Source organism: Lycium barbarum, chromosome 5, assembly GCF_019175385.1.
Source record: "Lycium barbarum isolate Lr01 chromosome 5, ASM1917538v2, whole genome shotgun sequence".
Classification (NCBI taxonomy): domain Eukaryota; kingdom Viridiplantae; phylum Streptophyta; class Magnoliopsida; order Solanales; family Solanaceae; genus Lycium; species Lycium barbarum.
In genome coordinates this window covers 48,118,444-48,135,642 of record NC_083341.1, presented here as the reverse complement: position 1 = coordinate 48,135,642, position 17,199 = coordinate 48,118,444, and the positions used below count along the sequence as shown (strand labels likewise).

At 35.3% G+C, this 17,199-nt stretch overlaps 1 protein-coding gene and 1 long non-coding RNA gene across 2 annotated transcripts; both read left to right on the top strand.

The window, feature by feature from the left end:
* Positions 1-5,530: 5,530 nt before the first annotated feature.
* LOC132639391 (beta-galactosidase-like) lies at positions 5,531-12,538 on the top strand. Its single transcript, XM_060355839.1, has 16 exons — positions 5,531-5,904; positions 6,441-6,536; positions 6,871-6,983; positions 7,322-7,388; positions 7,490-7,582; positions 8,206-8,349; positions 8,978-9,066; positions 9,481-9,586; positions 9,695-9,782; positions 9,915-10,033; positions 10,124-10,288; positions 10,527-10,702; positions 10,797-10,906; positions 11,021-11,053; positions 11,446-11,846; positions 12,092-12,538. The coding sequence occupies exons 1-16, from the start codon at positions 5,731-5,733 to the stop codon at positions 12,200-12,202; spliced, it is 2,085 nt and encodes a 694-aa protein (XP_060211822.1). The 5' UTR covers positions 5,531-5,730; the 3' UTR covers positions 12,203-12,538.
* A 2,518-nt stretch (positions 12,539-15,056) lies between these two features.
* On the top strand, positions 15,057-16,987 carry LOC132642461 (uncharacterized). Its single transcript, XR_009583177.1, has 2 exons — positions 15,057-15,200; positions 16,548-16,987. It is a non-coding gene; the product is annotated as an uncharacterized LOC132642461 (long non-coding RNA).
* The last annotated feature ends 212 nt before the right edge of the window (positions 16,988-17,199 follow it).

Sequence of the window (17,199 nt, the reverse complement as noted above, 5' to 3'; positions counted from 1 at the left end):
GAACAGGCGATGCAGGCGGCCCATTCTACTCCTTCGGCGATGGTGGCTGCCACAGGTGGTGAGGGTTCGACTAATTTTTTTGATAATACTCATTCGTCTGGTCATGCTGTGAATAACAGGGGCAAAAATAACAACAACATAGGCCGCACTTCTGGCCGTCGGAACGGCGCTGGCCGTGGTAACGCTGGCGGCAAAGCTGGCCGTGGCGGCAGCCGTGGTCACAACGGCGGAAATCACCAACCACCGCCAGGCAGCTGGCCGCGTCAGCCGTCTCCTCAGCCGTGGCAGCTTCCCAATTATGCTTGGGGATGGATGCCACAATGGGCCGTGCCACCTTGCCCGTATCCGTCCACTTGGCCGACGTCTTCGCAAGGGCCCTAGGCCAAACAGCCGGGCATTCTCGGCCCTGCTCCCTACCCTCCGCAGCAGGCGTATGTTGCTGCCCCATTTCAGCAGATGTATGCCCCGTCTTATGCTCCCACGGACATTGAATCGGCAATGCATACGATGACTTTGAATCCTCCGGACCAGAAGTGGTACATGGAAACCGGTGCCACATCTCACATGACATCCACGAATGGTAATCTCTCGTCTTATTCTAATTTGAGCAATCATCATCATGGTATTGTTGTTGGTAATGGTCATTCAATTCCAATTCACGGTTGTGGTCATACTCATTTGCCTCCCCCAAACCCTCCTTTATCGTTGAAAAATGTCCTTCACGCCCCAAAACTCATTAAAAACTTAATCTCTGTTAGAAAGTTCACTACTGATAACTCTGTGTCTGTTAATTTTGATCCATATGGGTTTTCTGTGAAGGACTTTCAGACGGGGATGCCACTAATGAGATGTGAGAGCAGGGATGATCTATATCCCATCACCACCACCATCACAAACACAGTCAATTCTCCATCAACCTTTGCTGCTTTGTCTTCTTCTCTTTGGCATGATCGTTTGGGTCACCCGGGAGCGTCAGTTTTGAATTCTCTTAGGATAAATAAAAGCATTGAATGTAATAATTCTAGTTGCTATAGTATTTGTCGTTCTTGCGTGCTTGGAAAACATATTAAGTTGCCTTTTGTTCCATCTAATTCGAACACTTGTATGCCTTTTGATATTATTCATAGTGATTTATGGACTTCTCCTGTCTTAAGTTCCATGGGTCATCGATATTATGTTCTTTTCTTGGATGATTTCTCGAAATATTTGTGGACTTTTCCCTTATCTAGGAAATCTGATGTCTTTGCTAAGTTTTTAGAATTTCAGGCCCATGTCCGAACGCATTTTGAACGAGAAATAAAAAATGTCCAATGTGATAATGGGAAAGAATATGAAAATAATGATTTTTGGCGTCTTTGTGAGTCGAATGGGATGTCTTTCCGTCTTTCTTATCCTCATACGTCCTCACAAAATGGGAAGGCCGAAAGGAAAATTCGGTCTATCAATAATGTCGTGCGCACTCTTCTTGCCCACGCTTCTCTCCCGCCTTCTTTTTGGCATCATGCATTGCAAATAGCAACTTACCTACTTAATATTTTACCAAGCAAGTTATTGAACCATAAATCTCCCCTTCATGCTCTATATCATAAGGAACCGACGTACTCACACCTTCGGGTCTTTGGGTGTTTGTACTACCCTCTTTTCCCGTCAACTACGATTCATAAGTTGCAGGCCCGGTCTACACCTTGTGTATTTTTGGGGTACCCATCGAACCATAGAGGCTACAAATGCTATGACTTATCATCACATAAGATCATCCTTAGTCGTCATGTTGTTTTCGATGAAACTCGGTTTCCCTTTGCTAACTTGTCTACTCCTCCACCCCATATATACAATTTTTTGGATGAAGGGATCTCCCTTTATATTTTTCATCACCTCCAAAAATCGGCACCTGCCCCCTCCACTGCCTCCCCGCCCGCTGCCCAGCAGCCCACTGCTCCTCCGCTGCCTCCCGTCACCGCTGCTGGTCCCACGGTGAGGCAGCCCCAGCTGGACCGACTGCCAACCCCAGCTAGCCCGACTGCCAGCCCCCGTCCACTTGCTCCTGTCCAGCTGCCTATCCCCACTCCCCGTCCCACCATGGTCACCCACAACCAACGGGGTATTGTCAAGCCTAAACGTCTGTTTAACTTACATACCACGGTTACGAAATCTCCTCTACCTCGTAACCCATTGGCCGCTCTTTGTGACCCGAATTGGAAAATGGCTATGAATGATGAATTTATGCTCTTGTTAGGAATAAGACGTGGGATTTGGTCCCCCGTCCACCTAATGTTAATGTTATTCGTTCTATGTGGATTTTTACTCATAAAGAAAGGTCTAATGGTGATTTTGAGAGGCATAAAGCCCGACTTATGGGTGATGGCAAAACTCAGCAGGTTGGCATTGACTGTGGAGAGACGTTCAGTCCAGTGGTCAAACCGGTAACTATCCGCACTATTCTTAGTCTTTCGTTGTCAAAGCATTGGTCTATACACCAACTGGATGTGAAGAATGCTTTTCTTCATGGTGAGCTCAAGGAAACTGTGTATATGCATCAGCCTATGGGTTTTCGGGATCGCACACATCCTGATTATGTTTGTCTATTGCGTAAGTCTCTCTATGGGCTTAAGCAGGCTCCACGTGCTTGGTATAGACGTTTTGCAGATTTTGTGTTTTCCCTTGGCTTCTCTAATAGCAGGTCTGATAATTCAATGTTCATCTACCATGCGGGGACTGAAATGGCATACATATTACTCTATGTTGATGATATTATACTCAATGCATCCTCAGATGCTCTCCGTCGTTCCATCATGGATAGGCTTGGTTCCGAATTTACTATGAAGGATTTAAGTCCTTTAAATTATTTTCTTGGCATTACTGTGACCCGTCACAAAGGGGGGATGTTCCTCTCTCAACGTAAGTATGCCGAGGAAATCATTGATCGCGCGGGTATGTCATCTTGCAAGCCCTCTCTCACTCCGGTTGACACAAAACCGAAAGTCAGTGCTACTTCGGGTGCTTTTTATGAAGATCCCACTCATTATCGTAGTCTCGCAGGTGCTCTTCAGTATCTCACTTTCAAGAGACCAGATATTTCATATGTTGTCCAACAGGTGTGCTTACATATGCATGACCCGCGGGACGATCATATGCATGCTTTTAAGCGGATTGTGCGGTATGTTCAGGGCACTCTTGATCACGGGTTGCATCTCTACCCATCATCGATCACCGACCTTGTCTCCTACACCGATGCAGATTGAGGTGGCTGTCCGGACACTCGTCGTTCTACGTCGGGGTATTGTGTATTTTTGGGTGACAACTTGATTTCTTGGTCGTCAAAGCGACAACCAACTCTTTCTCGGTCTAGCGCTGAAGCAGAGTATCGTGGTGTGGCTAATGTTGTCTCTGAGTCTTGCTAGATTCACAACCTTTTATTGGAACTACATTGTCCGGTTCGCAAAGCTACGTTGGTATATTGTGACAATGTGAGTGCCATATATCTGTCTGGTAATCCGGTGTAACATCAACGCACCAAACATATTGAGATGGACATTCATTTTGTGCGTGAGAAGGTTGCGCGGGGACAAGTTCGAGTCCTTCATGTCCCGTCCCGATATCAGATTGCAGATATTTTCACTAAAGGTCTTCCTCAGGTCCTTTTTGAAGATTTTCGTGACAGTCTCAGCATTCGTAAACCTCCCGTTTCGACTGCGGGGGTGTGATAGATTATGTAAATATTTTGTAATATTTTGTAATCTCTTATTTAGGTTAGAATATTTTCTAATATTTTATACTCTCCTATTTTGAGTAGGATATTTTTGTATATTAACCAATTCAATGAATGAAAGGAGACTATGGAAAATATTCTTTCATTTTTCTTTTTTCCTTAAACTATTAGCATGATATTTTGTCCTAACTAATTAAAAGTAACTTGTTGTTCCCTTGGCCCAGGTTTACTCGTTCATGTTTGACTTGATATACCCCGTAAAAATCAATAAATATAATTTTAAAAAATTACTATATCACTCTAATTATTATATATAAGTCATCTCAATCATTGGGAAATGAATATATAGAAAATAATTAGTGCTTAATAATAAGGATAAAACAGATATACAATGGTAAATTATCTTTTGATTTTCCAAATTAGACAAGTAAAAATGGACATCTATTTTTAGTATAGTGAACAAGTAAAAGTAGAGGAAATGAGTATAAGTTACAACAAGAAAACTATGATTAATCTTTAGACTAAATGCAAATTATTTCATATATGTGGGCTTCATTTTAGGCAAATCCTTGTTTTTTATTAAGAGCACTTCATTCTAGGCAAATCCTTGTTTTTTATCAAGCTCGAAACTATACCACATGGGTTGAAGAGGCTTACTAGCCTCTTGAACGGTTCCTACACGTCCCAAGGCGTTGCTAGACTAATTTGGCAATCTTTAATTGTAAGTAACCTTTTAATTTTTTTTATTTCAAAGTAACTTTTTAAAATTAAGGGTCTAATTCATATACACTAATCAAAGTATTTCTTGTTTACACCATTCAATATATTTTAACTTGTCAGGTTATTTACTCTATTTTCTTGGTTATAAAATGCTTTGTCTATGAACAATTACCACTACTAAAAACAAAGGTTTTCCCCGCTGTATTCAGTGGGAAATTTGTGATATAAAACACGATTTTCCCATCTCATTTCCATCGAACCAGCTCAGTAAGAAAATGCATGGTGAGAAATAGGTTCTCATTGAAACGTTGGAAAACTTCTTAATTTTTCCGTGTGAAAACACTACTAATTAGGTTTTCTCACCAGCATTCAATGAAAATAGCCAATGAACATTTTTCGATGAAAAATTTCAGTGAAAAAATATTGATTTTTAGTAGTGTACTTTTTACTATGGCCAACTTAATCTAATAGTGTAAAAAATTATACACTCTCACGGGACTATATACCTCTTGTTGGTAGAACAATATATGATGCCTCAATTTCAATATCAAAACTTACTAGTAATATTTTCCCTTCTTATATTTATTACTACTTCTGTTGGTGAGAAAAATATAGCCGCATCAAGATCACCAATGCATGCTATGAGAGGTAGAGTTAGAATTTTGAGTTTATAAATTCTAGGTTTTAAAAAAAAATCGCTAAGTTTTGATAAATTAACTACACATATTAAGTGAATTTTTAACGCAAATACAAAATATACGGTAAACCTGCTTGATTCTACCGAACCCGCGAGGAGAATGCTAGCTCGCCTCTACATGCTATACATATCTTACTAGGAGTATTATATATCACTATTATTTTTATTTTAAGAGGAAGTTTCTATTTTAAATAGTGTATTAAACATACTGCAGCCTCGTCTTCGGAAGTGGGGCCCATTTTCATTACCTTTGTAATTTATAAAGCAGTTTGAAGCTTCCGTTCCTTGCTTCCCTCCTAACCCAAACACCTTCAAAGCTACGTACACTTAACAGTTACGCACGCTTATATATAAACAAATTCAGTGTTAAAATATTTTGTAAAATTATCTTCTCTTTCTATTTTCTTGGTTCTCAAAAGTAGCAATATCAATTGAGAGAAGAGTCATTGTTGTTTTTGCAAATCCATAGCTAGCTTCTGTTTTTCTTTTTATTATTTTTTCCTTCTAATTTTTCCCTCTATATTGAAGACAACAAAATCAAGTTACTGAACATAAAAAAGGACCCATTTTTTACTTGACAATTTAATTTTATTTCACACGTTGAATGTGGAAAATGCGTAGTATCAATGTGCTATTAGTGTTGTGTGTAGTTTTCTTTTCACTGTTTTGCTCCTCAGTGAAAGCCACTGTTTCCTATGATGACAGAGCTATAATCATCAATGGTAAACGAAGGATTCTTATTTCTGGTTCAATTCATTACCCAAGAAGCCCTCCCGAGGTAAACATTTAGTCAATACAATTAATTATTATTAACTAATTTGAATGAAACTCACTGCTAAAAAAAATCACTATTTTTTCACCGAAAAATGTTCTAACGGCTATTTTCACAGAAATCACGGGGAAAAGGAAAAAATAGTAGTGTTTTCACACGGAATAATTAGGAAATTTCCCAGTAGTACAATCGGAACTTGTTTCCTACTATGCATTTTTCCACTGAACTGGCTCAGTGGGAATGAGGTGGAAAAATCATGTTTAAAGAACAAATTAACCACTGATTCGTGGTGGGAAAAGTTTTTGTTTCTAGTAATGACTTGACTTCTAGTTCTTAGCCAAAATTGACGAAATAAAATGAATAATGCAGTCATATCATTTTGTGATATTTTCTTCTTTTTTTATTATGCTTTATTGTAACTTGATTTCTTTTTGGTTTTGAGATTTTAGAATGGTTTCTGACAAATGGTTGTCTGTTTTTTGATGTAATTTATGTTTACTTTAATGCTCTGTTTTATTTTCTTAACATTGTTATTTTTTCAGATGTGGCCTGATCTTATTCAAAAAGCTAGAGATGGAGGCTTAGATATTATAGAGACTTATGTCTTCTGGAATGGACATGAACCCTCTCCTGGAAAAGTAATGCTTTAATAGTTGAGTTAATAGTCAAAAACACATCTGAACTATTATTTTTTCGTGAATTTCACTCCCCAACTCACAATCTATGTATTAAACCACATCTTGAGTTTAGGTATGTATTAAAACGCACCTCAATATGTTCTACCTGATTTATCACCATCTACTCAATGAGGTGTGTCTTAATACATAAATGGTGATAGTTCGGGTAGGATAAGAGAACAGCTGGTAGTTGAGGTATGAAATTCGCGAAAAGTGATAGTTTTGGTGCGTTTTTAATATCTACAAACAGGGAATTGACATTTATTTTTTCATTTTGAATTTATTCTATCTTAAGTTTAACTTCGAGGGAAGGTATGATCTGGTTAGGTTTATCAAGTTGGTACAACAAGCAGGCCTCTATGTTAATCTCCGCATTGGCCCTTACATTTGTGGAGAGTGGAACTTTGGGTAATATAAATATAATTTAGTATCACTCTGTCTCAATTTATGTGATATAGTTCGGATTTCAAGAGTCAAATAAGAATATGTTTTACCGCGATTTATTCGTACACCTTTAAGTATTTTTCATTTTTAATTATTTGACTTATAATACTTTCTATGTCATTTTTAAATATGTAAATTATTTTCAAAAAAAAATTAAAGATTGTATGTCCGAATTCACGGTTAAAATGAAGAAGTTTGTCATCGAAATTCGAACTGGGTCATATAAATTGGACAGAGAGAGTACATAGCAAATGGACATTATTTTCTAGTTTTCTCTGTTTTTATACTCTGTATTGATGCAGGGGCTTTCCTGTTTGGCTAAAATATTTACCTGGTATGGAATTTAGAGCAGACAATCACCCTTTCAAGGTTTGGTTTTGACTTTGGATTTCTTCATCAGTTACTCCAAATTAGTTGATGTGTTTTGGTTCCTAATTTGATGTTATGTTTACTGGCGGACAATGTTGTAGTTGGCAATGCAAGGATTTGTTCAAAGAATTGTCAGCATGATGAAGTCTGAAAAATTGTTTGAACCTCAAGGAGGGCCAATTATTTTGTCACAGGTTCGAAAATATGCTCGCTTCTTGTCATTACTAAGTTTCCCCATAGTGGTGAAACCAGGAAATTTGCTAAGAGGTTTAAATTGTATTCAAGATTTAAATATATATGAAGAAAAAGTAATTTGACCTATAAATAAATACTCCTTTCGTCACGATTTAAGTGTATTACTTTTTTTTTCGGTCCGTCCCAAAAGGAGTGTTTCTTTTTATATTTAGTAAGTTAATCATTCAAACATCATACATGACAAGTTTAAAATCACAAAATTCAAAAGATATTTTAGTACATGACCCACATCTTTAATTTAAAATAACAAGATTGAAAAGTCTATTTATATTTTTTAAATTTCGTGTCCAGTCAAACTAAAACACTTAAATTAAAACGGAGGGAACAGTATATTAAATTAAAACGGAGGGAACAATATATTAAATTAAAACGGAGGGAACAGTATATATTTTTCCAGCAAAAAGTGTTCAACTAGGCACCCTTCGCCACAGCTATGCCCGTGTTTCCAGAAATGAAATTATTCGGGCGTGGCCGTGGAGATTTCTAATTATACATTGTCCCCTGATTCCTTGATTTATTAGCAAATTAAGTTTAAAGCAAGTTTTGATAATTAATAATGCAGATAGAAAATGAGTATGGACCAATTGAGTGGGAAGTTGGTACTCCTGGTGAAGTTTATACAAAATGGGTAGCTGAAATGGCTGTGGGTTTAGATATTGGAGTCCCATGGATCATGTGTAAGCAAGAGGATGCTCCTGATCCTGTGGTAAGCAATTCTCAAATCTCCTATAATCAAGAATTTACATCTATATGGTTTTATCTAAGTGTGATGAGATTTATTTATCTCCAGTTGCTCACACCCAAATTTCATTATATTGAGTGCCAACTAATGTATTCTTCAAAACTTGGTGGATAATGGAGTTGCCCTTCTATCCCCCTCCACATACATATTAGCTTTTCTCCTTGATAGAAAAGAGTGCTAAAACTATTCCATGAAAATATGATCTGCCCATTTATTAGCTTAGCCTATTTTGATTGGCCCAATTATATATAGCCCAAATTGAACCATGAGAAACCTTATCAATATAGTTTTAAATTTATTTATTTATTTATTTTGTTTTGAGTATATTATATGTAGCCATAATAAAGAAAATATGTTTTATTAGGTACTTGACAAATCACAAAAGACAAAACAAAGAAATTAACTCAACCCATTGTAACTCGCCCAAATTTAGTCCAACCCGCTCATTTGACACCCTATCTTTAGATCACCTTTACATGTTTTCTGAAGAATTTGTCAATTTCTGAAGCAGCTACCCAGAATTCTTGTGACTTGTGTCATGTGTTTTTTGGTAATTTGTAACCAGAACTTAAATTTGTTGATTCTTTTACAGATTGATACTTGCAATGGCTTTTACTGCCAAGATTTCCGTCCTAATAAGCCCTACAAACCTAAAATGTGGACAGAAGTCTGGACTGCTTGGTAAGTTCAAAGAGTTTCAAAGCATAAATTATTCTAATTGATAATAATAATAATATGAATCCCCTAAAAAAATGGATCTAATTTGCACTACATGCTCCAAATTTTTGATAATTCAATTTATCTTTTTTGGGCGAAACGGAATATCTCGATTAGGGGAGAGAAGAGGGAAATGCCATATGACCCAAATATCTGACAAGTCGCACTATACATCAACCCAATTTGCATCTTCCTCTCCAGGACTTCGGACATGAACTTTTGGGACACCAATACGCATTAAATAAAAGAACTAAATACTATATTTCAGTTAAAGGCGATATGACTGGAAGACTACCTTTAAGGGACACATTCCTTGTCAATTAATTCTATTTCTCGATGTCGTTTAGAGTCTATCGACTTCTTATTCTACTTGCTCAGGTATACGAAATTCGGTGGTCCAGTTCCTAGCAGACCAGCAGAAGATGTAGCATTTTCAGTTGCAAGGTTTATTCACAACAATGGTTCATTCTTCAATTACTACATGGTCAGTTGTTCATTTAAGTGCAATTGTTACTTATAGCTACTTATAAAAGATCATCGTTTTCCTTTATTAAAATATCTTTTTCATGTATATATGTCATGTTGACTTCAGTACCATGGGGGAACAAATTTTGGTCGGACAAGTTCAGCACTTTTCATTGCCACTAGCTACGATTACGATGCTCCACTAGATGAATATGGTATGGAGAAGAAAGCAAGGAATAGAACTGTGTTTTCTCTCATTTGCGAATCTACACAACAAAAGTAAAATAGTGGAAACTTTCCCAGCAGCAGTAATTATTTTCTTGATAATTTGTCATATGATGTAATAGGGCTGTTAAATGAACCAAAGTATGGGCACTTGAGAGATCTGCATAAAGCTATCAAGCTATCTGAACCAGCATTGGTTTCATCATATCCAACAGTGAATTGGCTGGGAAAAAATCAAGAGGTCATTCTAATGTAGACTCTTTAGTTTTCGAGTTGAATTAGAATATGAATTTTCATCTAACAATAGTTTACAATTTTTGTCCACCAACAGGCTCATGTATTTAGATCAAAATCCGGGGATTGTGCTGCATTCCTGTCAAACTATGACACTAAATATTCAGTTCAAGTCACCTTTCAGAATATCCAATATGACCTTCCTCCCTGGTCCATCAGCATTCTTCCCGATTGCAAAACTGCTGTTTACAATACTGCAAGGGTAACGAAAGGGATCCTTCTTTACTCCCAGAAAAACTCGTGTTCTTTTTTTTTTTTTTTTTTTTTTTTTTTTCTCTCTTTTTCAATTTTTCTTTTAAGCTTAGATACCAATGATGTTTGTTGAATCTATCTTTACTAGTTCTGATTTAGGTTGTTAATCTTGAAAGACATCATTCTGATAGTACGTCATATGAACATTTAGGAGTAAAAGTTCTAACATCCTCTGGGAACTGTTGCAGATTAGCTCCCAAAGCTCACAGAAGATGATGACACCTATAGGTGGCGGATTGTCTTGGCATTCATACAATGAAGAAACTCCCTCAGCTGATGACCGTGACACACTTTCAGCCAATGGACTATTGGAGCAGATAAATATTACTAGAGACTCCTCGGACTATCTGTGGTACATGACAGAGTGCGTACCTTCATGTCCTTGCTTCTTTCGAATGATTTTTTGAGTTCACATGGTAATTCAATATTTTTGATAATCATTTCGTTACTTTCCCCAGTGTAAACATAGGGTCTGATGAAGAATTTCTAAAGAATGGAAAGGATCCTTTTCTCACTGTTATGTCTGCTGGTCATGCCATGCATGTCTTCATAAACGGCCAACTATCAGGTAGTAGGACTAGCACTCTGTTCAATAATAGGGAAGAGTGCTTTTGTAGATAAACACATCTAATCGTCTGTTGTTATCATCGTCCTGCCTTTATTTGGCTTTGCTTTGTGGTAGGAACTGCTTATGGAGGATTAGATAATCCAAAGGGTATATTTGCACTATTTTAAAACGACAGGGGTATATTTGCACCATTTTATAATGGCAGGGGTATATATACACCAATTTTGTAACGAGGGGTATATTTGCTCCATATACTATAGTTGAGGGGTATATATGCCCCTTTTCATTAACGGGGAGGGCATAAATCCTCCTTTTTTTTAACGGAGGGTATATTTGCTCCATATCCTATAGTTGAGGGGTATATTTGCCCCTTTGCCCTAAAATTAAAAACCACAAAGAGATAAGGGGAGGCATTTATGTCACATTTTCCCCTTGGATCACTCATACTTCAAAAACCAATATGATTGAGTAAAGGGAAATTAGCCTATTTCCTCAAGGTAAAATGGGAAGCAAAGAACAGAAGAAGCTTTAAAAAATAGGGTACTTCAACTTCACCTTCTTGTTTGAACGAAATGTTAAGTATCATTGTGAAACTGATAATTTCAGGTATCATATCCCTCGATCATGGCTGAAACCGAATGGAAATCTGTTGGTTGTGTTTGAAGAATGGGGTGGTGACGCAACCAAAATCTCTTTGGTTAGAAGAGAAACTGCCAGAATTTGTGCAGATATTGTAGATGACCAGCCAACTCTTAAAAACTGGCATATGGCGAGCTCTGGAAAGTCTAATAATATGCATCCAAAAGCTCATCTATGGTGTCCAAATGGGCAGAAAATCACAAAAATACACTTTGCAAGTTACGGAATGCCACAAGGAACTTGTGGAAACTTCCGTGAGGGTACCTGCCATGCTCACAAGTCATATGATGCATTTGAAAAGGTATATCATTCCTTTGTTATATTATGTAAGTACTTAAGAGTTTTCGGACACCAAAATGTTTATCTGCAGAGTGATGACTGCAATTTGGTATCCCGATTCAGTATTCTTTATTTTGCTTCGTGTCTAAATGCAAGATTTAGCTTTAACTTCAGTGTTATCATACATCCTGGTTTAGTAAGAGGTCTTCATGATAACTATTGCTATGTCTAGCCTATTTCCCCTAACTTCCAAATGGGATATTGCAGAATTGCATTGGAGAGCAATCTTGTTCAGTAAATGTTGTACCTAAGGTTTTCGGAGGAGATCCTTGTCCAAATACTTCAAAGAAATTATCAGTGGAAGCTATTTGCAGCTGAGATTATCAAAGATTGTTGGAAACAAATAGTGAAACTAAAACCAATTCATTTTGAATAACGAAATACTTGATTACAGGAATATAGTCTTCATGAAATTTTGCTTGCTTCTTTGCAATCTTTGATTTCACACTCGAGGGCAACTGATTCGGTTATTGGATTGAAGAAATTGTATAGCATATCTATACCATAGGTCTTAGAGGACAGATAATTCGTGTGTAGATAGAGGAAGGGGTTATGACTGTTTGCGGAATAACATCAGTTGCCAGGGAGCTAAGTTTTCCTTTATAATTGTAATAATCTTACTATATAAAATTTAATTAAATGATTTCTATACAATGCTTGCATCCGTTTTGCATCTTACAAGATATTTGCTTCATTTCAACTTGGGTGAAAATCATTTAAGCCCCCCAACTATTGTTTAAAAATCAAACTTTGAATAATAGACATTCCCCCCCTCCCTTTAAATTAATTGACTTTTTTAAATGCCTATTTTACCCTTACATTATCAACTTTTGTCTTCTTTTTTTACTTCTTTAAAATCATGATATTTTTCATTTTTTTAATTTATGTAATAAATTTCTTATAAAAAAATAAATATTATCTCCTAGGCGAAGGAAAAAGTGCAAAATACTAATTGAGTATATAAGTTAATGATGCTCTATAATAAAATTAATTAGCAGAATAAATAAAAAATTAATTTTATTTAAAAAAAATCCAAACTTTAATATTTATTTATACAAGTGAAAATGACAGGTCCTAACAAAAACAATTAACAAATAGAGTACAGTAATTCATGTGTAGATAGAGGAAGGGGTTATGACTTATGACTCTGTTTGAGGAATAACATAAGTTGTTAGTAAGCCAATTTTTCCTTTATTATTGTAATAAACCTACTGTATACTACATTTAATTGAATAATTTCTATGCATTCCTTGCATCTTATATGACATATTTGCTTCATATCGAGTTGAAGTCCATAGCATTTTCATGTTCTTCCTTTTTTCTTTACTGGAAAAATTAATAAATTTTGGACTGTTATCTTCTCTAGCACCTTGATAAAATAGATACCAAAAACATATTCACTTTTTTTGAAATTTTTGAAGTTGGAGTTGTGTTTGGCCATAGTTTTTGAAATTGTAGTTTTTGGTGAAATGTAGTTGTAAAAAGTGAAAAAAATGAAAAAAAATTGAAAAACAAGTTTTTCTTGTTTTGGTATTCCGGAAGTTGTATTCCGAATATTTATGGCCAAACGCTCAAAAGTAAAAAAAGTGAAAAAAAATTCCAGAAAAAAGTGAATAATTTTTATGGCCAAACGGCACCTTAAACAACAGTTGAGCGGAAAATAATACGAAGTTAACCATTAACAAATGACATTGAGAGGCAAAGAGTACATAAAATATGTTCTGACAGTTAGTATTGATATAAACATGAAGCATCTGCATAAAAATGAACCATTATTACGTAAATCGGAAGCATTTCTTTTTGGTCCAAAAGAAAACAATACCTTATGTTAATGTTGACAAAATATGCATGCGAGTAGTACTACGGGCAATTGGCAGAATTGCCCTTCTTTTGGGGTGGTCTTTAAATTTTGCCCCTCATATTTGTAATCTTTAAGTTTTGCTTTTCGGCTAAAACTTATGGGTTCCAGGTTCGAACCCCACTCAGTCAAAAATTTTAAAAAAAAATCACAAGGCAGAATTTGAATTTCGCTATGCCCCTACCGGCAGAATTTTAGTTATGTTTAATCGTGTTTAATCGTGATTAATCGTGTTTTGAACATAGTATTCCATATTGACAAAATCAAACAATATATATATAAAAAAAAAGTGAATCCCATATTAAAAAAATAAACAATGTAAAAAAAAAGTGCAGACTTTGTATTCTTAGCAAACACTAATATAATAAAGTTTTAGATCTGGAGCACAAATTACAATGTTATATCAATCGTGTTTTGAACATAGTATATATATATATATAATGCAAACTAATAATGTCCAAAAGGGTGGGCCCTATACTAAACGACACCAATCAATATAAAAAAAAAAAAAAAAAACTATATAAAGCATGGGTTTAGACCCATGCTTCATCGTCCGTTGTCCCTTTAAAAAAAAAAGGAAGAAAAAAAAGTGGAACTGACCACATCCAAACTCACGGGAAAAAAAAAAGTGGATCCCATATTAACAGAATCAAGAAATATTAAAAAAAAAAAAATGTGAATCTCATATTAATAAAACAAACAATGTTAAAAAACAAATGCTTAGAAAATCAAACAATTAAATCAATAATGATGGACTCTTTAGAATAAGGAAAAAATCAATTTGTACTTTGTTTCGTTTTAAACATGTAAAATTAATTTAATAATTTGAATTAGAATTATCTAAATAAAAATTTGATAAAAAATAATAAGTATTTTACACCGTTAAATTAATCGAATTAAAATTGAAAGTATCAACTGATGCTTAAATATTGCTATTGTTTTATCTCAAAGAGAGGAAAATAGTTTCTTTTTAAAAAAGTCTTCTCTTTTAAAAAGTATTAATAAATTTTCGTAGCAAACACGAATAAAATAAAGTACTAGATACGGAGCACAAACTACAATGTTATATTAATCGTATTTTGAACATAATATATATATATATATATATATATATTATCATTATCTAACTACAACTACATATACATAGATACACTATAATCCGAAGTGTTGAGCCCGTGCGCAGCACGGGCATTGGCCGTCTAGTAATAAGTGAAGCATCGGTTGAACGACGAATGGTACTTTCGTAATAAAGTAGTTATTCTGAGTCCATTTTTAAATTTTCCTCTTCCATTTCATTCTTACATGCTCTTCAGATCAGTACGTGCCTAATTATTAATGACACGAGGCCTTGATTTTGCTTTTTCTTTTTGGCTTCTTTTTTGCATTTGAGACCAATGTTTCACCTTCGCAATTCTCTCCCCACTCCTCTATTGTTCTTTCACCTTTTCTCTATTTCAGGTGAGTTGTTGTTCCCTTTTTTGTTTTGCTAAGAATTTTGTATTAATCTTGTGGTTTGTTTTATTTTTGCATGATTATTACCTGCTTTTGGTATTTGTTGTGGATTTCTTTGATAGCTTAATGGTTTGTCTATTTTTTTTCTCTTTTATTTTTTATATGTTATTGGGATATTTTCGCAGCGCATGTGTTCCAATTCTACTTCAACATGAAATTTTAAGGTATGATTTCTCTGAATTTCAGCAAGTTGTGTTAGCTTGGTGATGATTCTGGATACTGGATTTGTAACTGTTTTTTACTTTTTATTTTCTATGTTTTGGTTTTCTTCATTTGTAACCCTGCCACTTATTTTGTTGCCAGGTTAGGTTTAGATACTATTTTATTGCTGGTTGTTTTTGTTGGATTTGTGGGTATTCAGCAAATTTTCGCACCATTGTATTTGCAGTATATGTCTCTCCTATTAGCTTTCCCTTCTTTTCTCAAGCATTCTTTGAATTGTGAAATTAATGCTCTTTCTCGGATGACCTGCATATTACTGCATTTCTTTGCTTGCCAATTTTTATAGCTTAGTAAATTTTAAATGCAATGGATTTTAATATTTTAATAAATTACAATATCAAATAATTTTATATTCCATTTAGTTGTAATATAATGGATGCACAATTTTGGTTGACTGTAAGTGGTAAATTTTACCGTTTGTGTCCACGAGATTAAGTTGTGACTGGTTTTTCAGGCTGTGTGTTTGCACCTTTGTGCATGTAGAACAAAATTAGTCCATTTGATTTTATTTTGTTTTTTTGTTTTTTTTACCCCTCCCCCCAGGGGCTACCCCTTTACTCCTTTGGTGACTCGAACTCACAACCTTCGGGTTGAAAGTGGATGGCGCTTACCATCTGAGCAACCCCTCTTGTCAAATTAGTCCATTTAGATTACTCTCCCCAAGCCTTTTTATTTATTGTTTTTTTTTCTAACAAGTCATGAAGCAAAAAAGAATTATGTTGCCTCCAAGAGAAAGATGAAATCTTCAATAATGTTTTCATAGTTTCATTTGTGCCTCGACATTTAAGAGATATGAATACAAATTTAAAGTCTCCTCTGGTACTTCACTAACTTGTAATTGCATCGATTTATTTTCTTCGAATATTATTTGTTGGTCAAATATATTTGGCAAGTTTGTTCGCGATAAATTTTACTAGCAGATTATAAATAATTGTAATCATAAAACAAATATAATAAAAAATCATTTTATTGATTAGTTTGTGAGTATAACTCTGGATATATCCCTTGATTCTAATCTCCGTATTGTTCGCCTTGATTCGAGGTCCAATGTAGCGTCTTTCTCGAATGTAGGATGGACTTGTGTTGATGTGTTGAATCTTAGAAGAACTTTGAGCAGCACTTTGGATTGTTATTGAGCGAAGACATCTCTTGAACACTCCTTCTTGTTGAAAACCTTATGAGAAGACTTATGTATATATCGCTGCTCTCCTTTGCCTCCAATTAAGATGTCGTGCCACTTTTCAAGATGTCAAGATGCTATATCACTTTTCAAGGTGTCTTCAAAAGGGGATATGTGACCCCTTTATATAAGTGTGAGCTAGGGCTTGGGGGTATTTTGGTCTCCAACAAAATTCTAGCGGACCTTGGGCTAGAAAGATGTGGGTTGGGATCGTCTTGTACAGGCCCAACTTAATGGATTAACCCATATGTAATTTGGATTTCATTCAAATCATGTAATTTTGACTTAAATAATTAATCCGACTTTATTAACCAAAATTTTAGTTGGTCAACATGTCAATAACTTAGAATTTAATCCAAATTTTGTATAGATTAATTCAATTAAAATTTCGATGTTTACAAATGCCCCCTACTTCAAGACTTATCGAGGTGTAGGCTAACTGAAATTGTGGACGAGACTTGAAGTACCCGTGAAGACCTATTTTTTTTTTTTTTTTGTCTTCGTACAAACTTCCTTGATACTTGTTTTTGGTGACTTTTCTTG